Source organism: Sorex araneus, chromosome X (genome assembly GCF_027595985.1).
Source record: "Sorex araneus isolate mSorAra2 chromosome X, mSorAra2.pri, whole genome shotgun sequence".
Taxonomy (NCBI): domain Eukaryota; kingdom Metazoa; phylum Chordata; class Mammalia; order Eulipotyphla; family Soricidae; genus Sorex; species Sorex araneus.
Window position 1 is genome coordinate 292911235 of NC_073313.1, and position 16014 is coordinate 292927248.

Genomic DNA, 16014 nt, shown 5'->3' on the forward strand with positions numbered 1-16014 from the left:
CAGGAGTAAGCCCTGAGCATTGCCAGGTATGACCCTAAAAGCTAATAATAATAATAATAATAATAATAATAATAATAATAATAATGCAACTTCTAATCTCACTTGGGAGTTTTAATTTATTTATTATTATTACTATTATTAAAACTCCCAAGTGAGATTAGAAATTGTATTGGAAAAACTAGATAACCTAATGCAGGCAGGAGGGAAGTAAAGGGAAGGGAAAGGAAGGGAAGGGGATGGGAGGGGAGAGGAGGGGAGAGGAGGGGAGAGGAGGGATCTTACATTATCAAAAACAAACCAAAAAACTCCCAAGTGACTATTCTAAGCAACTAGGGTCAAAACTACTTGCTTTGAGCTGGAGAGCTAGTAAACGGGTTAAGGCGCTTGCCTTGCATGTGGCCAATCCTGGTTTGAACCCTGGTAGCACAATAAGTTCCCCGAAGACACTGCCAGGCTCATTCCTGAGCACAGAGCCAGGAGCAGTCCCTGAGCACCACCAGGTGTGACCCGACTCCTCCCCACCACAAAAAGAAGCACCGACTTCGGAGTGCTCCTGGGAGCACCTTTGAAATTCTGCCTCTGCGTCTGCTCCTCGGCTTGCACCCCGAGCCGGAGAGTTGTGGGGCCCTCACAGCTGCCCACAGGCAGTGGCCCCTCTCCCCACGTCCCCGCCAGATGTCAGTTGTTGAGGGTTTCCTTTTCACCGCGGAACCAGTCCAGACTGGGATGGAGTCTTACAGACCTTGTGCTGCAAAGTTCCTAACAGGTGTCTGCGCCCATTCCTCGTCCCACTTAGGTAGCGCAGAGACACGGTTTCCAGTTAGGGGGATCTACTTGGCACGTGGCTGGCCTTCTGGGGGTGGGGCGGGGGGCTATTTCCTTGCTGATGTGCTCGGGTCCTCCACCTCCCCCCCAGTGGCAGGTGGAGAGGCTCCTGCTGTCCTGGGACGCAGGGCGGACGTGGCTTGCTGTCCTCTCCTCTCCATCCCCTGCCCTCCCCCGCCCCGGGTGGACACTGACACCCCCAAATCTGCCCGATACTTGCCTCTGGGGTCCTGAGGGGGGAAGGGAGCATCAGAGAGGCGGTGGGGAGGGAGGAAGGGTGCCCCTCTTACCATGACCGGGAAGATGATGGCCGCCATCGTGGACTTGAGGATCCAGAGCACGGCCAGGCAGAGGATCTGCACCAGCGTGAACAGGTGGATGCGGCGCAGGGGCACGTGGCGCAGGAAGGCGTGGTCCGGCTGGTGCTTGGCGGGCATCAGGAAGAGCTTGCAGCGCTCCCAGAACTGGCAGTGAGGACAGCGCGGGGCTCAGCCAGGCCGGGCAGAGCGGGACGGCCCTGCTGGGGGAGGGGCTGGGGAGCAGGTCCTGCAGCGGGGTCCCAGCGGGAAACCCTGGCCAGGCCTTGAGGATGCTCAGCAGGGAGACAAGAGTGTCTAGGACATGCCCCAAGATCTTAGGGGACCCTCGGGGCCAGGGCGATAGTACAGTGGGGAGGGCGTTTGCCTTGCTTGTGGCCGACCCACGTTCGATCCCCAGCATCCCATATGGTCCCCGAGGACCACCAGGAGTAATTCCTGAGTGCAGAGCCAGGAGTAACCCCTGAGCATCACCGGGTGTGACCCAGAAAAGAAAAAAAAAAGATCTTAGGGGACCCCGCTGAGCCCTGGGTGAGGTTGCAAATGAACGCTGCCCACAGGTGCAGAAAATGCAAGAAATAAAGAACAAAGCAGGACAACTTCTTCCTCAGCAGGGAGTGGACTTCAAGGAAAGAGATACAGTCCTTTCTAGTCCCTTGCTGTCCTCTAGGTGGGAGCGGCGCAGGGCTCGGCCAGCAGGGGGCCAGTCCAGTCAGTTTCCAGCTGATGAACTTAGGGAGCACCTGTAGAGGGCCTGCCACAGCTATTTGACTTGACACATAGTAAATGGTCATGTCGTCACTGACGCCTCCATCGAACATGGAAGGGAAGCACTCAAGGTTGGCGACATGTGTGTGCTGCCTGGGAGAGCAGTCTGGGGAGGAGCCAGCTTACCTGGATGCCATTCAGGGAGGCCACGCCCATGTAGAGGAAGACTCCGTACAGCACGGGCAGGGGGATGTACTGAAACCAGAGGAGGAGGCAGGGTGCTCACCTGGCACGAGGCACACCCCAGTTTGATTCCTGGTGCCCATATGGTCCTCTGATCCCCAGTAGGAACGATCCCTGAGTGCAGGGCCAGAAGTAAACCCTGCACACCACCAGGTATGGACCCACTACCCAGAACCAGTTAGACTTTAAATACACACACACACACACACACACACACACATATCTGGAGAAAGAGCACAATGGGGTGGAGCATATGCTTTGCAAGAATTGCCAGGAGTGATCCCCAAGCACCAAGCTTTGGGGGAGTGACTCCTGAGCACTACTAAATGTGACCCAAAACACAAAACCAAAAAACCCAGTAGCAGAAATGCAGAGTCCTGGGGCTGGAGCATAGTACAGTGGGCAAGGCATTTGCCTCCCACAGAGCCAACCAGGGTTTGACCTCCAGCCCCATAAGGTTCCCTTAGCCCTGCCAAGGATGATCTCTGAGCTCAGAGCCAGGAGTAAACCCCGAGCACCGCTGGATGTGCCCTAACTCCTCCCCACACACACCCCAAGAAAATCCAGAGTCCTGAAGAGTTGTGACAAGGTGCAAGTGAAACACAAAACAAAACTAACAAAATCTTCAGGGCTTGGGACAGGCTGGGAGTGTGCAGAGATGAGTGTGCACCCACCTTATCCCCCAGCATCCTCACTGGGAAAATAACCAAAGATTTCCGTCCCAGTGATGAAAGGACAGATCATTGCCCATCCTCTAGCTCTACTCACCGCTGAGTTGGATACACGCAGTACAACCACCCGCTGAGGTAAGTGGATGCACAGAGAAAGGGGAGTGAGTGGGTGGGGAAGGCAGTTGGGGTAAAGAAGGGACTACTACGACAATGGTAGTTGGAAATGATCACTCTGGATAGGAACTGCGTGCTGAAAGTAGGTAAAGGGGCAAGTACGGTTACCTCAGTACCTGTATTTCGAACTATAATGCCCAAAAGGAGAGAGACACAGAGACAGAAAGAGACAGAGAAGTGTCTGCCATATAGGCAGGGTGGGCGGGGGCACTGGTGGTGGGAAGGAAACTGGGGATATTTGTTGTGGGAAATGTACACTGGTGAAGGGACCGGTGTTGGAACATTGTATGACTGAAACCCAATCATGAGCTCTGTAACTATGTATTTCACTATGATTCAATGAGAGAGAGAGAGAGAGAATAGTATTTTCACTTAATAAGATTCTCAAGTGATTCTTAAAATATGAGAGATCTAAGAACAGAAAATTCCTGGAGAAAAGCAGGTGCAGTTCATAACCAATACTGAACTTTAATAAAAACAGAAATGCTCTCGAGTGCCGTCAGGGTGACACTGGTGGTGTCCAGGACCACAAGGCCTGAGCAGTAACACATCTGGGCCTAAACACAGAACCTTCAGGCCTGCACAGCCAAGCTGAGAATTGCCTGGAGTGATCCCATCACCCTCAGGGTCCCTGAGCCCCCAACCACCCAAAATAAAAGCAGTAGTAGTAGGAGCCAATTTGTACCCACTAAAAGCTATAGCATCAGCGTACATCTCTGATGGCTGTGCATAAACAAGAGAACAAAAGAATTCAGCTGAGCTGTGAGTTTAGGTAGACTGTTCTCCAGTATAACGTTGGAGTTATACTGGAGTATAACTAACGTTGGAGTATAGGACTTGGCTATGTCTGGTTTGACAGACAAAGGCAAACGAAAGTGTTGCTGTGTGTGTGTGTGTGTGTGTGTGTGTGTGTGTGTGTGTAAAATAAGCAAGCTTTATAAAAATCATCTTTGGGGCTGGAGCAACAGTACAGTGGGTAGGGCATTTGCCTTGCATGTGGCCGACCCAGGCTCAATTCTCAGTATCCCATATGGTCCCCTGAGCACTGTCAGGAGTAATTACTGAGTGCAGAGCCAGGAGTAACCCCTGAGCATCAGCAAGTGTGGCCGAAAGTAGCTAAAATAAAATAAAAATTGTCTTTTATTGCATATATTAAATAAAAATACCTCACCCGGGGGCTGGAGCAATAGCACAGCAAATAGGGCGTTTGCCTTGCATGCGGCCGACCCAGGTTCAATTCCCAGCATCCCATATGGTCCCCCAAGCACCGCCAGGAGTAATTCCTGAGTGCAGAGCCAGGAGTAACCCCTGAGCACTGCCGGGTGTGACCCAAAAAGCTTTAAAAAAAAACCTCACCCAGTTCATTTTTAAAATCAAGTGGGCTTTATTAAATGATTCCTGGATCAGGCACCATCCTGTTCAGCAGGAGAAAGGTGCTCCAATGGACTTCACTGAAAGGAAAGTGTTCATAGGCAGGAGGGAAGGGTAAGGAAGAGCACATTTTTCAGGCTCTAGGGAGCGAAAACAAGTCTCTGGGGGTTGATAGGTTGAGGTGGCGGGTCATCTCACCTCCTGCAGGAGACCAGGAAAGATTTTACCTTCTAAATCCTGACCAGAAAACTCCACGCTGACCAGTTACGACTGCATTCTTGGGGCAGTTAGGGACTAGCATTGTTGAGCTTAGCACAAGTGACTAATTTGGTGCCTGGTGTTTTCTTTTTTCTTTTTTTTTGCTTTTTGGGTCACACCTGGCGATGCACAGGGGTTAGTCCTGGCTCTGCACTCAGGAATTACCCCTGGCCGTGCTCAGGGGACCATGTGGGATGCTGGGATTAGAACCCGGGTCAGCCGCGTGCAAGGCAAACACCCTACCCGCTGTGCTATCTCTCCAGCCCCCTTTTTTTTTTCTAATGCCTGGTGTTTTCTTAAAGAAATAAATTGTAGAATTAAATCTAGAATCTTAGATATGAATTAAGTTATGTGTTTCTTGAACTGGCACCAAATGTCTTCTGTTCTTTGTTTTTGTTTTAGCCACACCCAGCAGTGCTCTGGGGCTACTATACAGTACTTGGGAATCAATTCCAGAAATACTCAGGGGACTCCTGGAACTGTAGACTGAAGCCAGGCCTCTGCATATAAAGCATGCACTCACTCCAGCCCTTGGAGCCATACTCCCAAATATGTTTTATTTAACATAAAGGCACTCTGGTATCGAACCAGTTGGGAAGGGAGATGCGTGCCAAAAGTAGATAATGGACCAAACATGATGACCTCTTAGTGTCTGTGTTGCAAGCCATAATGCCCAAAAGGAGAGAGAGAGTATGGGGAATATTGTCTCATGGAGGCAGGGGGAGGGTGGGAAATGGGGAGTATAGCCAGGATATTGGTTGTGGGGAATGTGCACTGGTGGAGGGATGGGTGTCTGATCATTGTGAGATTGTAATCAAAACATGAAAGCTTGTAACTATCTCACAGTGATTCAATAAAATAAAAAATTTAAAAAAAAATAAGTTACTGCTTACTGCTTTTGCCCCTCTCAAGAAGCCCATGCTCTCTCAAACAAATATCTCTCTTTTTCTCTCCCCTCACATTTCTTTAAGTACATTTCTTTAAATAAAAGTATTTTGCTTCCCTTAAAAATATATACTGAGGTATGGGGTGCCTGGAGGGCCTGCTTGGGATGGGAGACCATATGTGCTGAAAGTAGACTACAGACCGAATAATAGCCACTCAGTACCTCTATTGCGAACCACAGCACCCATAAGGAAAGAGAGAGAGAGGGAGGGAGGGAGGGAGGGAGGGAGGGAGAGAGAAAGAGCAAAAGGGAATGCCCTGCCACAGAGGTGGGGTGAGGGTGGTGGGAGGGACAATGGGTTCATTGTGGTGGAGAATGGGCACTGGTGATGGATGGGTACTCTATCATTGTATGACTGAAATGTAAGCACGAAAGTTTGTAAGTCTGTAACTGTACCCCACGGTGTTTTATTTAAAAAATATATATATACTACTATAAAATATAAAATGATCATATGCCATCCAAGAATAAACAAGTGAACATATCCATTTTTTTTTTGCTTTTTGGGTCACACCTGGCAATGCACAGGGGTTACTCCTGGATCTGCACTCAGGAATTACTCCTGGAGGTGCTCAGGGGACCATATGAGATGCTGGGAATCAAATTCGGGTCAGCCGCGTGCAAGGCAAACACCCTACCCGCTGTGCTATTGCTCCAGCCCCAGACCATATCATTTAAATGGAAGGTTTTGGCAGTCTAAAATCTTACCACACAGCACTATTTTCATTTACATTATATTAAGTGGGGATACTATTCATATTAAGAAGATAGACATAAGGAACCAAGATAACTGAATAACAACCAAAAAACCCTCTTAAACTGCAAGCACAAAATAATGGTTGCTAGAAAGGAAGAGGAAATGGAATAGATAAGTTGGGAGAGAAAAGTCAATTGCAAGGTGATGGGTGAACTTTGGTGATGAGCATAATACAGATGTTGATATGTGTGTGTGTATTTCTGTACACCTGAAACCCATATAACTCTTAAAAATTTAATGTGGGCCAGAGTGTTAGGACAGTGGATAAGGCACTTGCTTTCAATCCCTGGCACCCCATATGGTCCCCTGAGCCCCATCCCTAGGCACAGAGCCAGAAGAAAGCCCCAAACACAGCCAGATATGGCCCCCAAAAGAAACAAAAAATGAAAAAAAAAACACCGTGTTACTTCAGTTAATAAAAGGAGCTAATACCAGTATCAATTTTGTTTAAGTTAGGAGCCTGAGCAATGGTGCAGCAGGAGACCCAGGCTTCCATTCCCAGCATCCCACCTGGTCCCCCAAGCACCACCAGGCGCTTAGAGCCAGAAGCAACCCCTGAGCACCATTGGATGTGCTCCCAACAACAACAAAAAATTATTAAAATCAGATGTCAAGGGACTGGAGCGATAGCACAGCGGGTAGGGTATTTGCCTTGCACGCGGCTGACCCAGGTTCAATTCCCAGCATCCCACATGGTCCCATGAGCACCGCCAGGAGTAATTCCTGAGTGCAAAGCTAGGAGTAACCCCTGAGCATCGCCGGGTATGATCCAAAAAAGGAAAAAAATCAGATGTCAAACACCAGAGTGCAAAAATATAGAAAATTTGGAATGGGGTAGGGGAGGGTGTGATAGCTCAAAGGACTGAAGTGCATCCTTTGCCTGGAAGGTACACTTCCTGGCACTGCACAGTCTCCTCAGCACCACCAGGAGTGACCCCCAAGTACCACTCTGGGAGGATGTGGAATTCCTGAGCATCACCATGTGTGGTCCCAGTGCAAAACAAAAATTCTAGGAAACTTAAAATAAATGGATTCGTAAGATAATTGATCATATCCTAATTGGACAAAAGGAAGGAAACCCACTGGCAGAATTTTCTAAGAGCATTGTGGTCTATTCAGATATAACTAAAAGCTGGTGACAAATGGCTGCATCTCTGAGCAGTAGCTCCAGAACTCTGCTTCTATCTCTGCAGGGAAGTTGTCCGCATTGTCACCTGCAGTGTTTAAGCCCTAAGGTAGGGTGTCCTCAGGCTCCAGCTTTTAATGCAGATGCTTCTGTTAGGGCTGGAGCGATAGCACAGCGGTTGGGCGGTTGAGCATTCGCCTTTCACGCAGCCCAAGTTCGATTCCTCCGCCCCTGTAGGAGAGCCTGGCAAACTACCGAGAGTATCGAGCCCGAGAGGCAGAGCCTGGCAAGCTACCTGTGTGTATTGGATATGCCAAAAACAGTAACAATAAGTCTTTCCATAAGAGACATTACTGGTGCCTGCTCGAACAAATCGATGAGCAACGGGACGACAGCTTCCCTGTTAAGAAGACTTAAGAGTGATCTGCAAGGTGACTCTTTGGAAACCTCTCCACAGAAGAAATACTCCCTATTTAAATCAACTAAATGCCTGCCTTTTAAGTGTCTACACTTGTAAAAGGAACCTTTGAAAAGGTACCATGTCAAGTCCACTGCTTGGCTGGGCCCAGCACCAGTTCTCAAGCCAGAAATACTGCCCATGGCCAACAAATCAGTTAACATCATGGTTCTTTAATCTTTGTTTCAAAGGTCAACTCTGGATGAGCTCTTCAACGCTCTTCAAAATGAGATGTTGGGGGGGGCAGGGAAAGCTGCTGTGAATATACAAATGCAGCAAATACAAGTTATTTAATTCATGAAGTAAAGTCTCTGATGAAGGGAAAGAACCACTTCTTGATATTAAGGGCTGAATCTTGCCCCCCTCCAAATTCACAGGATGACATGCTCAGCCCCAGTGCCTCTGAATGTGACTGCATTGGAAAATAGGGTCTTTAAGAAGGTAGCGAAAGTAACATGAAGTCCTGGTAATGAGCTCCTTATCACCTAAGAGTGGAAGAGGGGAAAACCCAGAGGAGGCTGCACAGCTAAAGGAGAGGCCTGAGGAGAAGGTAAGCTACCAACACTAATCCTGACCTTTAGCCCAGAACTGTGAGAAAAGAAACCAGAGCTCCAATGAGCAGCCTGTGGCATTGCATCCTGGCCGCCCCAGCCCACTCCGGTATCAGGTGAGTGGCTGGAACAACAGTTTGGGACAGGACAGCACTCAGGCTCTACTGAAGCTTCCTCTTGACTTTGTTCTTATTTTTGTGGTGCCCATGACCAGCAGTGTTCAGAGGCCATGAACACAGGAAATCACACTCAGGATATCTCACACACACACACCCCTTATATGCTCCATCTCTTGAGCTACACCCAGTCCTCCCAGTTGGTATCCTAGTTGATAGGCTAGGAGGAAGTGTCAGTCAGCAGGGAGAGTCATTTATGTGCCCATGGTAGAAAGAGGTGCAGAAAGCAGGCCTAAGATGGCTACAAAGTTCTGCCCACTGTATGCTTTAAGTTTCTAGAAGTGGGCAAGCCAGGAGGCCTCTAAGCGAGTCACGCACAGCAGCGGGGAAACACCTGATGGAATCAAGAATGGAACTTGGTGGAACTTTCTGAGAGAAAAGTATCCTCCAGAAAGCTGAGGGTAGGCCTCAGGAAGGCTGCGTGTGGGGGCTGAGCAGGAGGAGTGTCTCGTGCTGAGAATCAATGTCATCCTTTACTACCACAGGGAACACGGATGATGGTCATGGTGACAAAGCTGAACTATCACCGGGGACTACAGGTTCTGCCCCTTTCTGAGGGCCACATGGTACTCCCCCCACTGGGGTTATCAGGCCAATGCTTTCCACTGCAGGGGAGAGCCTCACCTTTAGGATGGGAGCCAGGAAGACGGAGATCCCCGTCAGGATGAAGACAATGGTGCCCGTCACCCTCTGTTCCCTGGTGAAGAAGAACACACACTCAGGGCCGTTGGGAGATTCCCCACGACTGTTCCAGCCTTCTAGTTCTCTGAGGGCACCTCGGTCTCGAAGTCCTGTTCCAGAGCAAATCTCTTCCCTGAGGCCCCATTGACCCTCACAGGGCAGGAGAGGGGGCCCTTATCCCCCGGCACAGGCATTGTGGAGGGAGTCAGGAGTTTGCCCAGTGCATGAGTTACAGGAGTGCCCCAGTCAGTCAGTCTTAGCTCTGCCACTTCCTTGCGAAGAGGTGCCAGGCAAGGCCCTAAGCGTCCATAGCCCAGCACTGACCTCAGAAGGTGGCTGTGAGGAGAAAGTGAGACACAAGGTGCTTAGGGTGGGGGACGGCCTCCGGGGCTCAGGGGAGCCAACCCAGGCAGGCATGCCACTGGCTGCGCTGTACTACCTTCCGGCCTCTGAGGAGATCATTATCCTTGCCCTTTTCTTTAAGAAAGATCCCATGTTTGTGGGGCTTGAGGGACAAGTCACTGGAGGCTTGAGGGATAGGGCCTGGCTCCCGCAGAGCTGGTGTGAGGGGCGAGAAGGCAGGTGTGATTTCCGAGACCAGGCACACTGAGTTTCACGTCCACCGGGTGGAAGCTTTGGGCACTGGAGCGAGTGCGTGGGCCCAATCAGCTAGAACTCAGGGGTGGGCCTGGCCCTCAGGGAGAAGCTGGACCGACCAGGCATGCCGAGGCAGAAGCTCTCAATCAGCCACTTATGAGAATGCCAACGCCAAGCATGGGCCCTCCGGAAGACACTGAGAGCTGAGACACGCACTTCCCACGCCTGATAGAAGGCACGAGGGACAGGAATGGAGGAAATAGACGGTGCGCCACAGTCTCAGGACTGAGTGGCCACGGGGAGAGGGGACGCTAAGCAGGAGCTGGACTCGCGCATGGGCTTTGGGAGAGAGTCTCAAAGAGGAGATAAAGGGACGGGTCAGAGGGGTCTGTGAGGCCCCTGAGTGACCTAGACATGTGAGATTGTGCTTCCAGCGCACCTCAAATCTCATCAGAAGGAATCAGCGAGTCTCCATTCTCTTCCCTGCCAGTAGCAGTGCTGTCAGAGCTCACCCCAATACCTTGGTAGTAAGAAAAAGCTGCCTCCGTACCCACCTCACTCGTGTTCTGCCCACTGCCCCTCAGGTGAAGCCCGGCCCAGACCCCCACCTACCTGACCCCCAGGAACTGGGGCTGCTCCCCAGGGGCGCTGGTCTCTGTCTCCATCTTGAGGCTGTCGATGTGGGCAATAGAGATGACGGTGGCGGCCACGTACCAGGGGAGCCCCATGAAGGAGCACAGCGCCATGAGGATGCCCACCCAGAACAGGTCCAGATGGTAGCCAGCAGCCTTCTAAAGGGGCAGTAAGAGGCGGGGGACAAGCTGTGGAGGGAGCCTTTTCCTGACAGGCGGGGGTGGGCGGGGAGACAGACTTTCCTCAGCCCCAAGTAGTCACTTCCGTGGAGGCCAATCTAAGGGCTCTCCTCAGGGGGTGCTCTGAGCCAGCTGACACCCGAGATATTCAGGACTCACCAACCCCAGGCGTGACCCCTGTTTCCTTCAGGTCCCTAAGGGCAGTCAGGGGAGGGACATGGTGATGGAGGAGACAGTACCCAAGCCGGGAGAGGCCCTAAGTGGGGGAGTTCGGGAAGGAGCTACCACATCTCCACAGCGCCCGTGGGAACAGACAGAAGCCTCACGGGGTCTATGATCCCACAGGCACTGGGAGGAAGGAGCAGGAAGCCGGGATCTCCTCAGAGCCGGAGGAGAGCTGTGGGCAGAACCACAGAGCCTCTTTGTCTTCGGCTCAGGGTCAACATTGCCCCTTTAGCATCTGTTCAGACTCCCCCACACAAGGTCACACAGAGTGAAGGGGTGGCTTTGGAACAAGCAAGAAGCCTCATCCAGCAGTGCCCGCTCAGAGGGCTGGATCCTGGGACAGTCACGCTGGCCACTGACCTCACCCGGACTGCAGGTCACAGGACCACATCCACAGAGCAGAACTCCAGGCCTCCTGCCTCATGTTTTGTCTCAGCAAAGGCCCAGAACTTCGAAAGAAGCTCCCGCCTTCCTCGTTTCCTTCTGATTGGGGGGGGGGGGCGGGTGCGTGGGGGCCACGAGGAGAGAAAGAAGAGCTTGTGCCTACCCCAGCACCGGCTCACCCTCAGCTTGTTCTCCTTCCGGTTGACTATGACGGCCGTGATCTGCTGGTCCATGAAGATCAGGATGGTCACCAGCAGCGCGGGCAGGATGCTGGCCAGGTACACCCACCATGGATTCTTCCCGAAGGGGGCCACAAACCAGCCTCGGTCAGGCCGTGTGGGCTGAGTGGAGTAGAGGGAGAAGCCTTTTGCTCCCTCCTGGCCCACCGCCCTTGGTCCCTCTCAGGCCTGCCTACCCTGCACAGTCTTTTTTGTTTACTTTTTGGGTCACACCTGTCGTTGCTCAGGGGTTACCCCTGGCTTTGCACTCGGGAATTACTTCTGGCGGTGCTCAGGAGACCATATGGGATGCCGGGGATCGAACCAGGGTCAGCTGTGTGCAAGGGAAACGCCCTACCCACTGTGCAATCTTGTCCCTGAAAGCCACAGTGATGAGGGAGCACAGAGCAGACACAGGCAGGCCATGGTGTCCTGTCAGTGGGACTTAGATGGTTAGTGGTGGCCCTGAGACTGCCTGGGAAGGATCGAGGTGCACGTCGAGTGGTGTCAGATACATCTTTCAGGCACCAGTAGCAAAACATGGAGAGAAATAAAGCCTGAGAGTCGAGAAAGGACTGTGATGAACCTGATGCAGCTGCCTCTCTCCTGTCACCTGTCTGGGAGTGTTACAGAACTGCCCGCAGACGCCCACAGAATTCAGATCCACATGCTGGGGATAAGGAACCCCTGTGGAGGGGCACGGACTGACGCTTCTATTAGATCTGTTAAGAGACAGAGGTGCATTTGTGGAATATAAAGTAACATAATAGGAGACAAACACCTAAGGACAGAGAGATAAGGGCCAGGAGTATCGTTCCATAGCTTGGAAGCCGATCTCACATGCTGGGGAAAAGGCAGCCAGTACAGAGAAGGGATCACTAAGTAAATAATGTTTGGAGGGATCACTCAGGATGGGAGATGTGTATGGAGAGTAGATAAAGGACCAGACATGATGGCCACTTACTACCTGTACTGCAAACAGTAACACCCAAAGGGGGAGAGAGAGAGAGAGAGAGAAAGAGAGAGAGAGAGAGAGAGAGAGAGAGAAGAGAGAGAGAGAGAGTAAGAGGGAATGTGTCTGCCACGGAGGCAGGGGCTGAGAAGGGGTGGGATGGCGGGAGGGATCCTGGGAACATTGGTGGTGGAGAATGGGCACTGGTGGAGGGATGAGTACTCGAACATTGTTTGGTTGAAATGTAATCAAGATAGTTTATAAGTCTATAACTGTATCTCACGGTGATTCATGTGTGTGTGTGTGTGTGTGTGTGTGTGTGTGTGTGTGTGAGAGAGAGAGAGAGAGAGAGAGAGAGAGAGAGGCGTGAATTTTCAAGGCCGGTGTGAATCTTTACAAGATGTGTTTAAGCTACTTAGGAGAACCCTGAAGCAAAGTATCACAGAAGCCAAACCCTCAAGGCCAGCAGGTCCAGCTCTGGCCCTACCCTCCTGCTCTGTTCACACAGAAGCTGATCTTTCTGCCAGGGAGCCAGCCTTGAGCTTGGCAAACGCACGATCTCTGGACTAACAATGAGCTCCTGAAGCTGGGACATGGCCGCCTGAATCCTCAGTCTGGTTTGTTCAAAAGAAGAGCAATAGGCCTGAGCCCCAGAGTTCTGATTTCATTGGCTGTGGGTGGGGCTGAGAATCTGCATTTCCAGCACGTTTCCATGTGATGATATGATGCTGCTTGGGGCTATCAAGAATCACATTAAACCAGAGCTCCTCTGGCCCAGCTTTTAGTCAGTCAGTTAGTTTTCGTTTTGTTTCGATATGTCAAAAACAGTAACAAGTCTCACAATGGAGACGTTATTGGTGCCCACTCGAGCAAATTGATGAAGAACAGGACAACAGTGCTACAGTGCTACAGTTGTTTTGGGGCCACAAGCAATGATGTTCAGGGCTTACTTCTGTCTCTGCACTCAGGAATTGCTCCTGGCAGCGCTGGGGGACCATATGGCAAGCGCCCTACCCACTGTACTATGGCTCTGGGCTTTATATCGTCATCATCATCATCATCATCATCATCACCTTATTATTATTGGTTTTTGGGCCACACTGGCAGTTTTCATGGCTTACTCCTGGCTCTGTCCTCAGAGATCACTCCTGGTAGGCTCAGGGACTATGTGGGGTGTCAGGGATCGAACTAGGTCGCCAGTGTGCAAGGCAAACTGTGTGCCCTACCCACTGTACAACCGCTCCGACCTGGCCCAGCTTCTAGACTGCCACAGGCCCGGAATTGTAGCTCCTCAAATGGGAATCAAGGACTTTCATTGGGGCTGCAGGGTGGACACTAGTCCCTTCCCTCCTGGTGGCTATACAGCAGGATTTCATGTGGAGAAAGTCTCCTCGTAGAACTTAGAGATAGCATAGCAGGTAGGGAGCTTGCCTTGAGTGCAGCTGACCCGGGTTCTATCCCCAGCACCCCGTATGATCCCCTGAACACCACCAGGAGTGATCCTTGAGTACAGAGAAAGGAAAGGGAAGGGAAGGGAAGGGAAGGGAAGGGAAGGGAAGGGAAGGGAAGGGAAGGGAAGGGAAGGGAAGGGAAGGGAAGGGAAGGAAAGAGAAGAAAAGGAAAAGGAAAGAAAAGAAAAGAAAAGAAAAAGGAAAGGAAAAGAAAAGAAAAAAGACAAGAAAAGAAAAGAAAAGAAAAGAAAAGAAAAGAAAAGAAAAGAAAAGAAAAGAAAAGAAAAGAAAAGTCTCCTCCCCCAGCTTCACAAAGGCTCAGGCCCTGAGAGGCTGCACAGATCCCCTGGCTGGGAGAGGGGTGCAGAATAGACCACTCAAGGCTCATGCGCAGTTGCCTGGCTGAGAGCACGGTGAAGCTGGATCAGTGTGGCAGGGAGAGGGTCTGTTGCAGGAGGGCAGGGGCCAGGCAAACCTTGATGACACTGGGCACATGAAGCTTGGGAGTTTCTAGACCGAAACATGCATCAATTCCACAGAACATCAGGATGGAAAAGATGATGGAGAAGTCAGCTACCAGGGCCCGGACCTGTAGAAAGATGAGCAATGAGTAGAAAACTCTTCCATCCACCTGTCAATGCCATCTCCAAAGGAAAAACAGTTAAATACTGGGGCTTGGGGCCAGGAGACAGTTTAAGCAATAGAGGATATGCCTAATACGGGGTAGGCCCTAAGGCTGATCCCCAGCACTACATGCTCCCCTAAGCACTGCCAGGAGTGGCCCTTAGTTAAAGGAAAGAGAGAAAGGAAGGAAGGAAGGAAGGAAGGAAGGAAGGAAGGAAGGAAGGAAGGAAGGAAGGAAGGAAGGAAGGAAGGAAGGAAGGAAGGAAGGAAGGAAGGAAGGAAGGAAGGAAGGAAGGAAGAGAGGGAGGGAGGGAGGGAGGGAGGGAGGGAGGGAGGGAGGGAGGGAGGGAGGGAGGGAGGGAGGGAGGGAGGGAGGGAGGGAGGAAGGGAGGGAGGAAGGGAGGGAGGGAGGGAAGAAAGGAAAGAAGGAAGGAAGGAAGGAAGGAAGGAAGGAAGGAAGGAAGGAAGGAAGGAAGGAAGGAAGGAAGGAAGGAAGGAAGGAAGGAAGGAAGGAAGGAAGGAAGGAAGGAAGGAAGGAAGGAAGGAAAAGTTGTGTGATCTTGGGGCTCCTCAGTTTCCCATGAGTAAAAAGGGGATAATGATAGTTCCTAGCTCATAAAGGCACAGATAAATCACACACATTTAGAGTGCACGGCCTTGCTTGGCATCTGTTAACCAATGGGCACTGCTGTTATCTCTGTGTTAGTGGCTGAAGACATTTCCTGATATTCATTGTCTGAGCCAGATCACACATTAAGGAGTAGCAAGAACAGGGGCTGTGTTCTGAAGGAAATCCTAACATTTACAAACATGCACCAGATTCACATTAGGAAACAAGAAAAAGTTCAACTCAATAGCTTGACCTCACAGATAGGGAAGCTAGAAAAAAAAAGCAACAAATGGAATTCCAAAGAAAATAAAAGGAAGAAAATTATAGAACTTAGAGCAGAAATCAACACTATAGAAATCAATTAAATGATACAAAGGGTAAATGAAGCCAGGAGTTTATTTTTCAGAAGAATAAATACATTTGACACACCTATAGCTAGGCTCAAGGAAAAAAAGGGAGAGAAAAACTCTAATAACTCAGTTTAGAGATGAAAGGAGAGAACATTATTTGTTTCTGTTTTTAGGGGGGGTACACCCTGTGATGCTCAGGGCTTACTCCTGGATCTGCACTCAGGTCACTCCTGGCAGTGCTTACGGACCATGTGGGATGCCAGGGTTCAAACCAGGTCAGCCATGTGCAAAGCAAACACCCTACCCACTACCCTGGTCCCTAAAGGGGAGAACTTTCAACAAATAACTCAGAAATACAGACGATCCTGAGAGGTTACTATAAACAATTTGATGCCACTAGGCAGGGGGAACTACCAAAAAAAATGGATGGATTTTAGAATCATACAACTAAAACAATTAAAAGTAAGAAATACAAGTTATCAATTAAAAAATCTCCCCCCAAACAATATTTCAGGTCTGGAGGGGTTAAC

The 16014-nt window shown here is 50.5% G+C and overlaps 1 protein-coding gene across 1 annotated transcript in view; it reads right to left on the minus strand.

The window, feature by feature from the left end:
* The window catches only part of SLC4A5 (solute carrier family 4 member 5), a 97620-nt gene that overhangs the window by 8784 nt on the left and 72822 nt on the right, over positions 1-16014 (minus strand). The window contains exons 18-23 of the mRNA XM_055120930.1: positions 14376-14489; positions 11459-11620; positions 10471-10649; positions 9205-9277; positions 2037-2105; positions 1116-1289 (exon numbers count right to left, since the gene is read on the minus strand). Of these exons, the coding sequence (XP_054976905.1) occupies positions 1116-1289; positions 2037-2105; positions 9205-9277; positions 10471-10649; positions 11459-11620; positions 14376-14489 (771 nt within the window). The remainder of the gene's footprint in view (positions 1-1115; positions 1290-2036; positions 2106-9204; positions 9278-10470; positions 10650-11458; positions 11621-14375; positions 14490-16014) is intronic.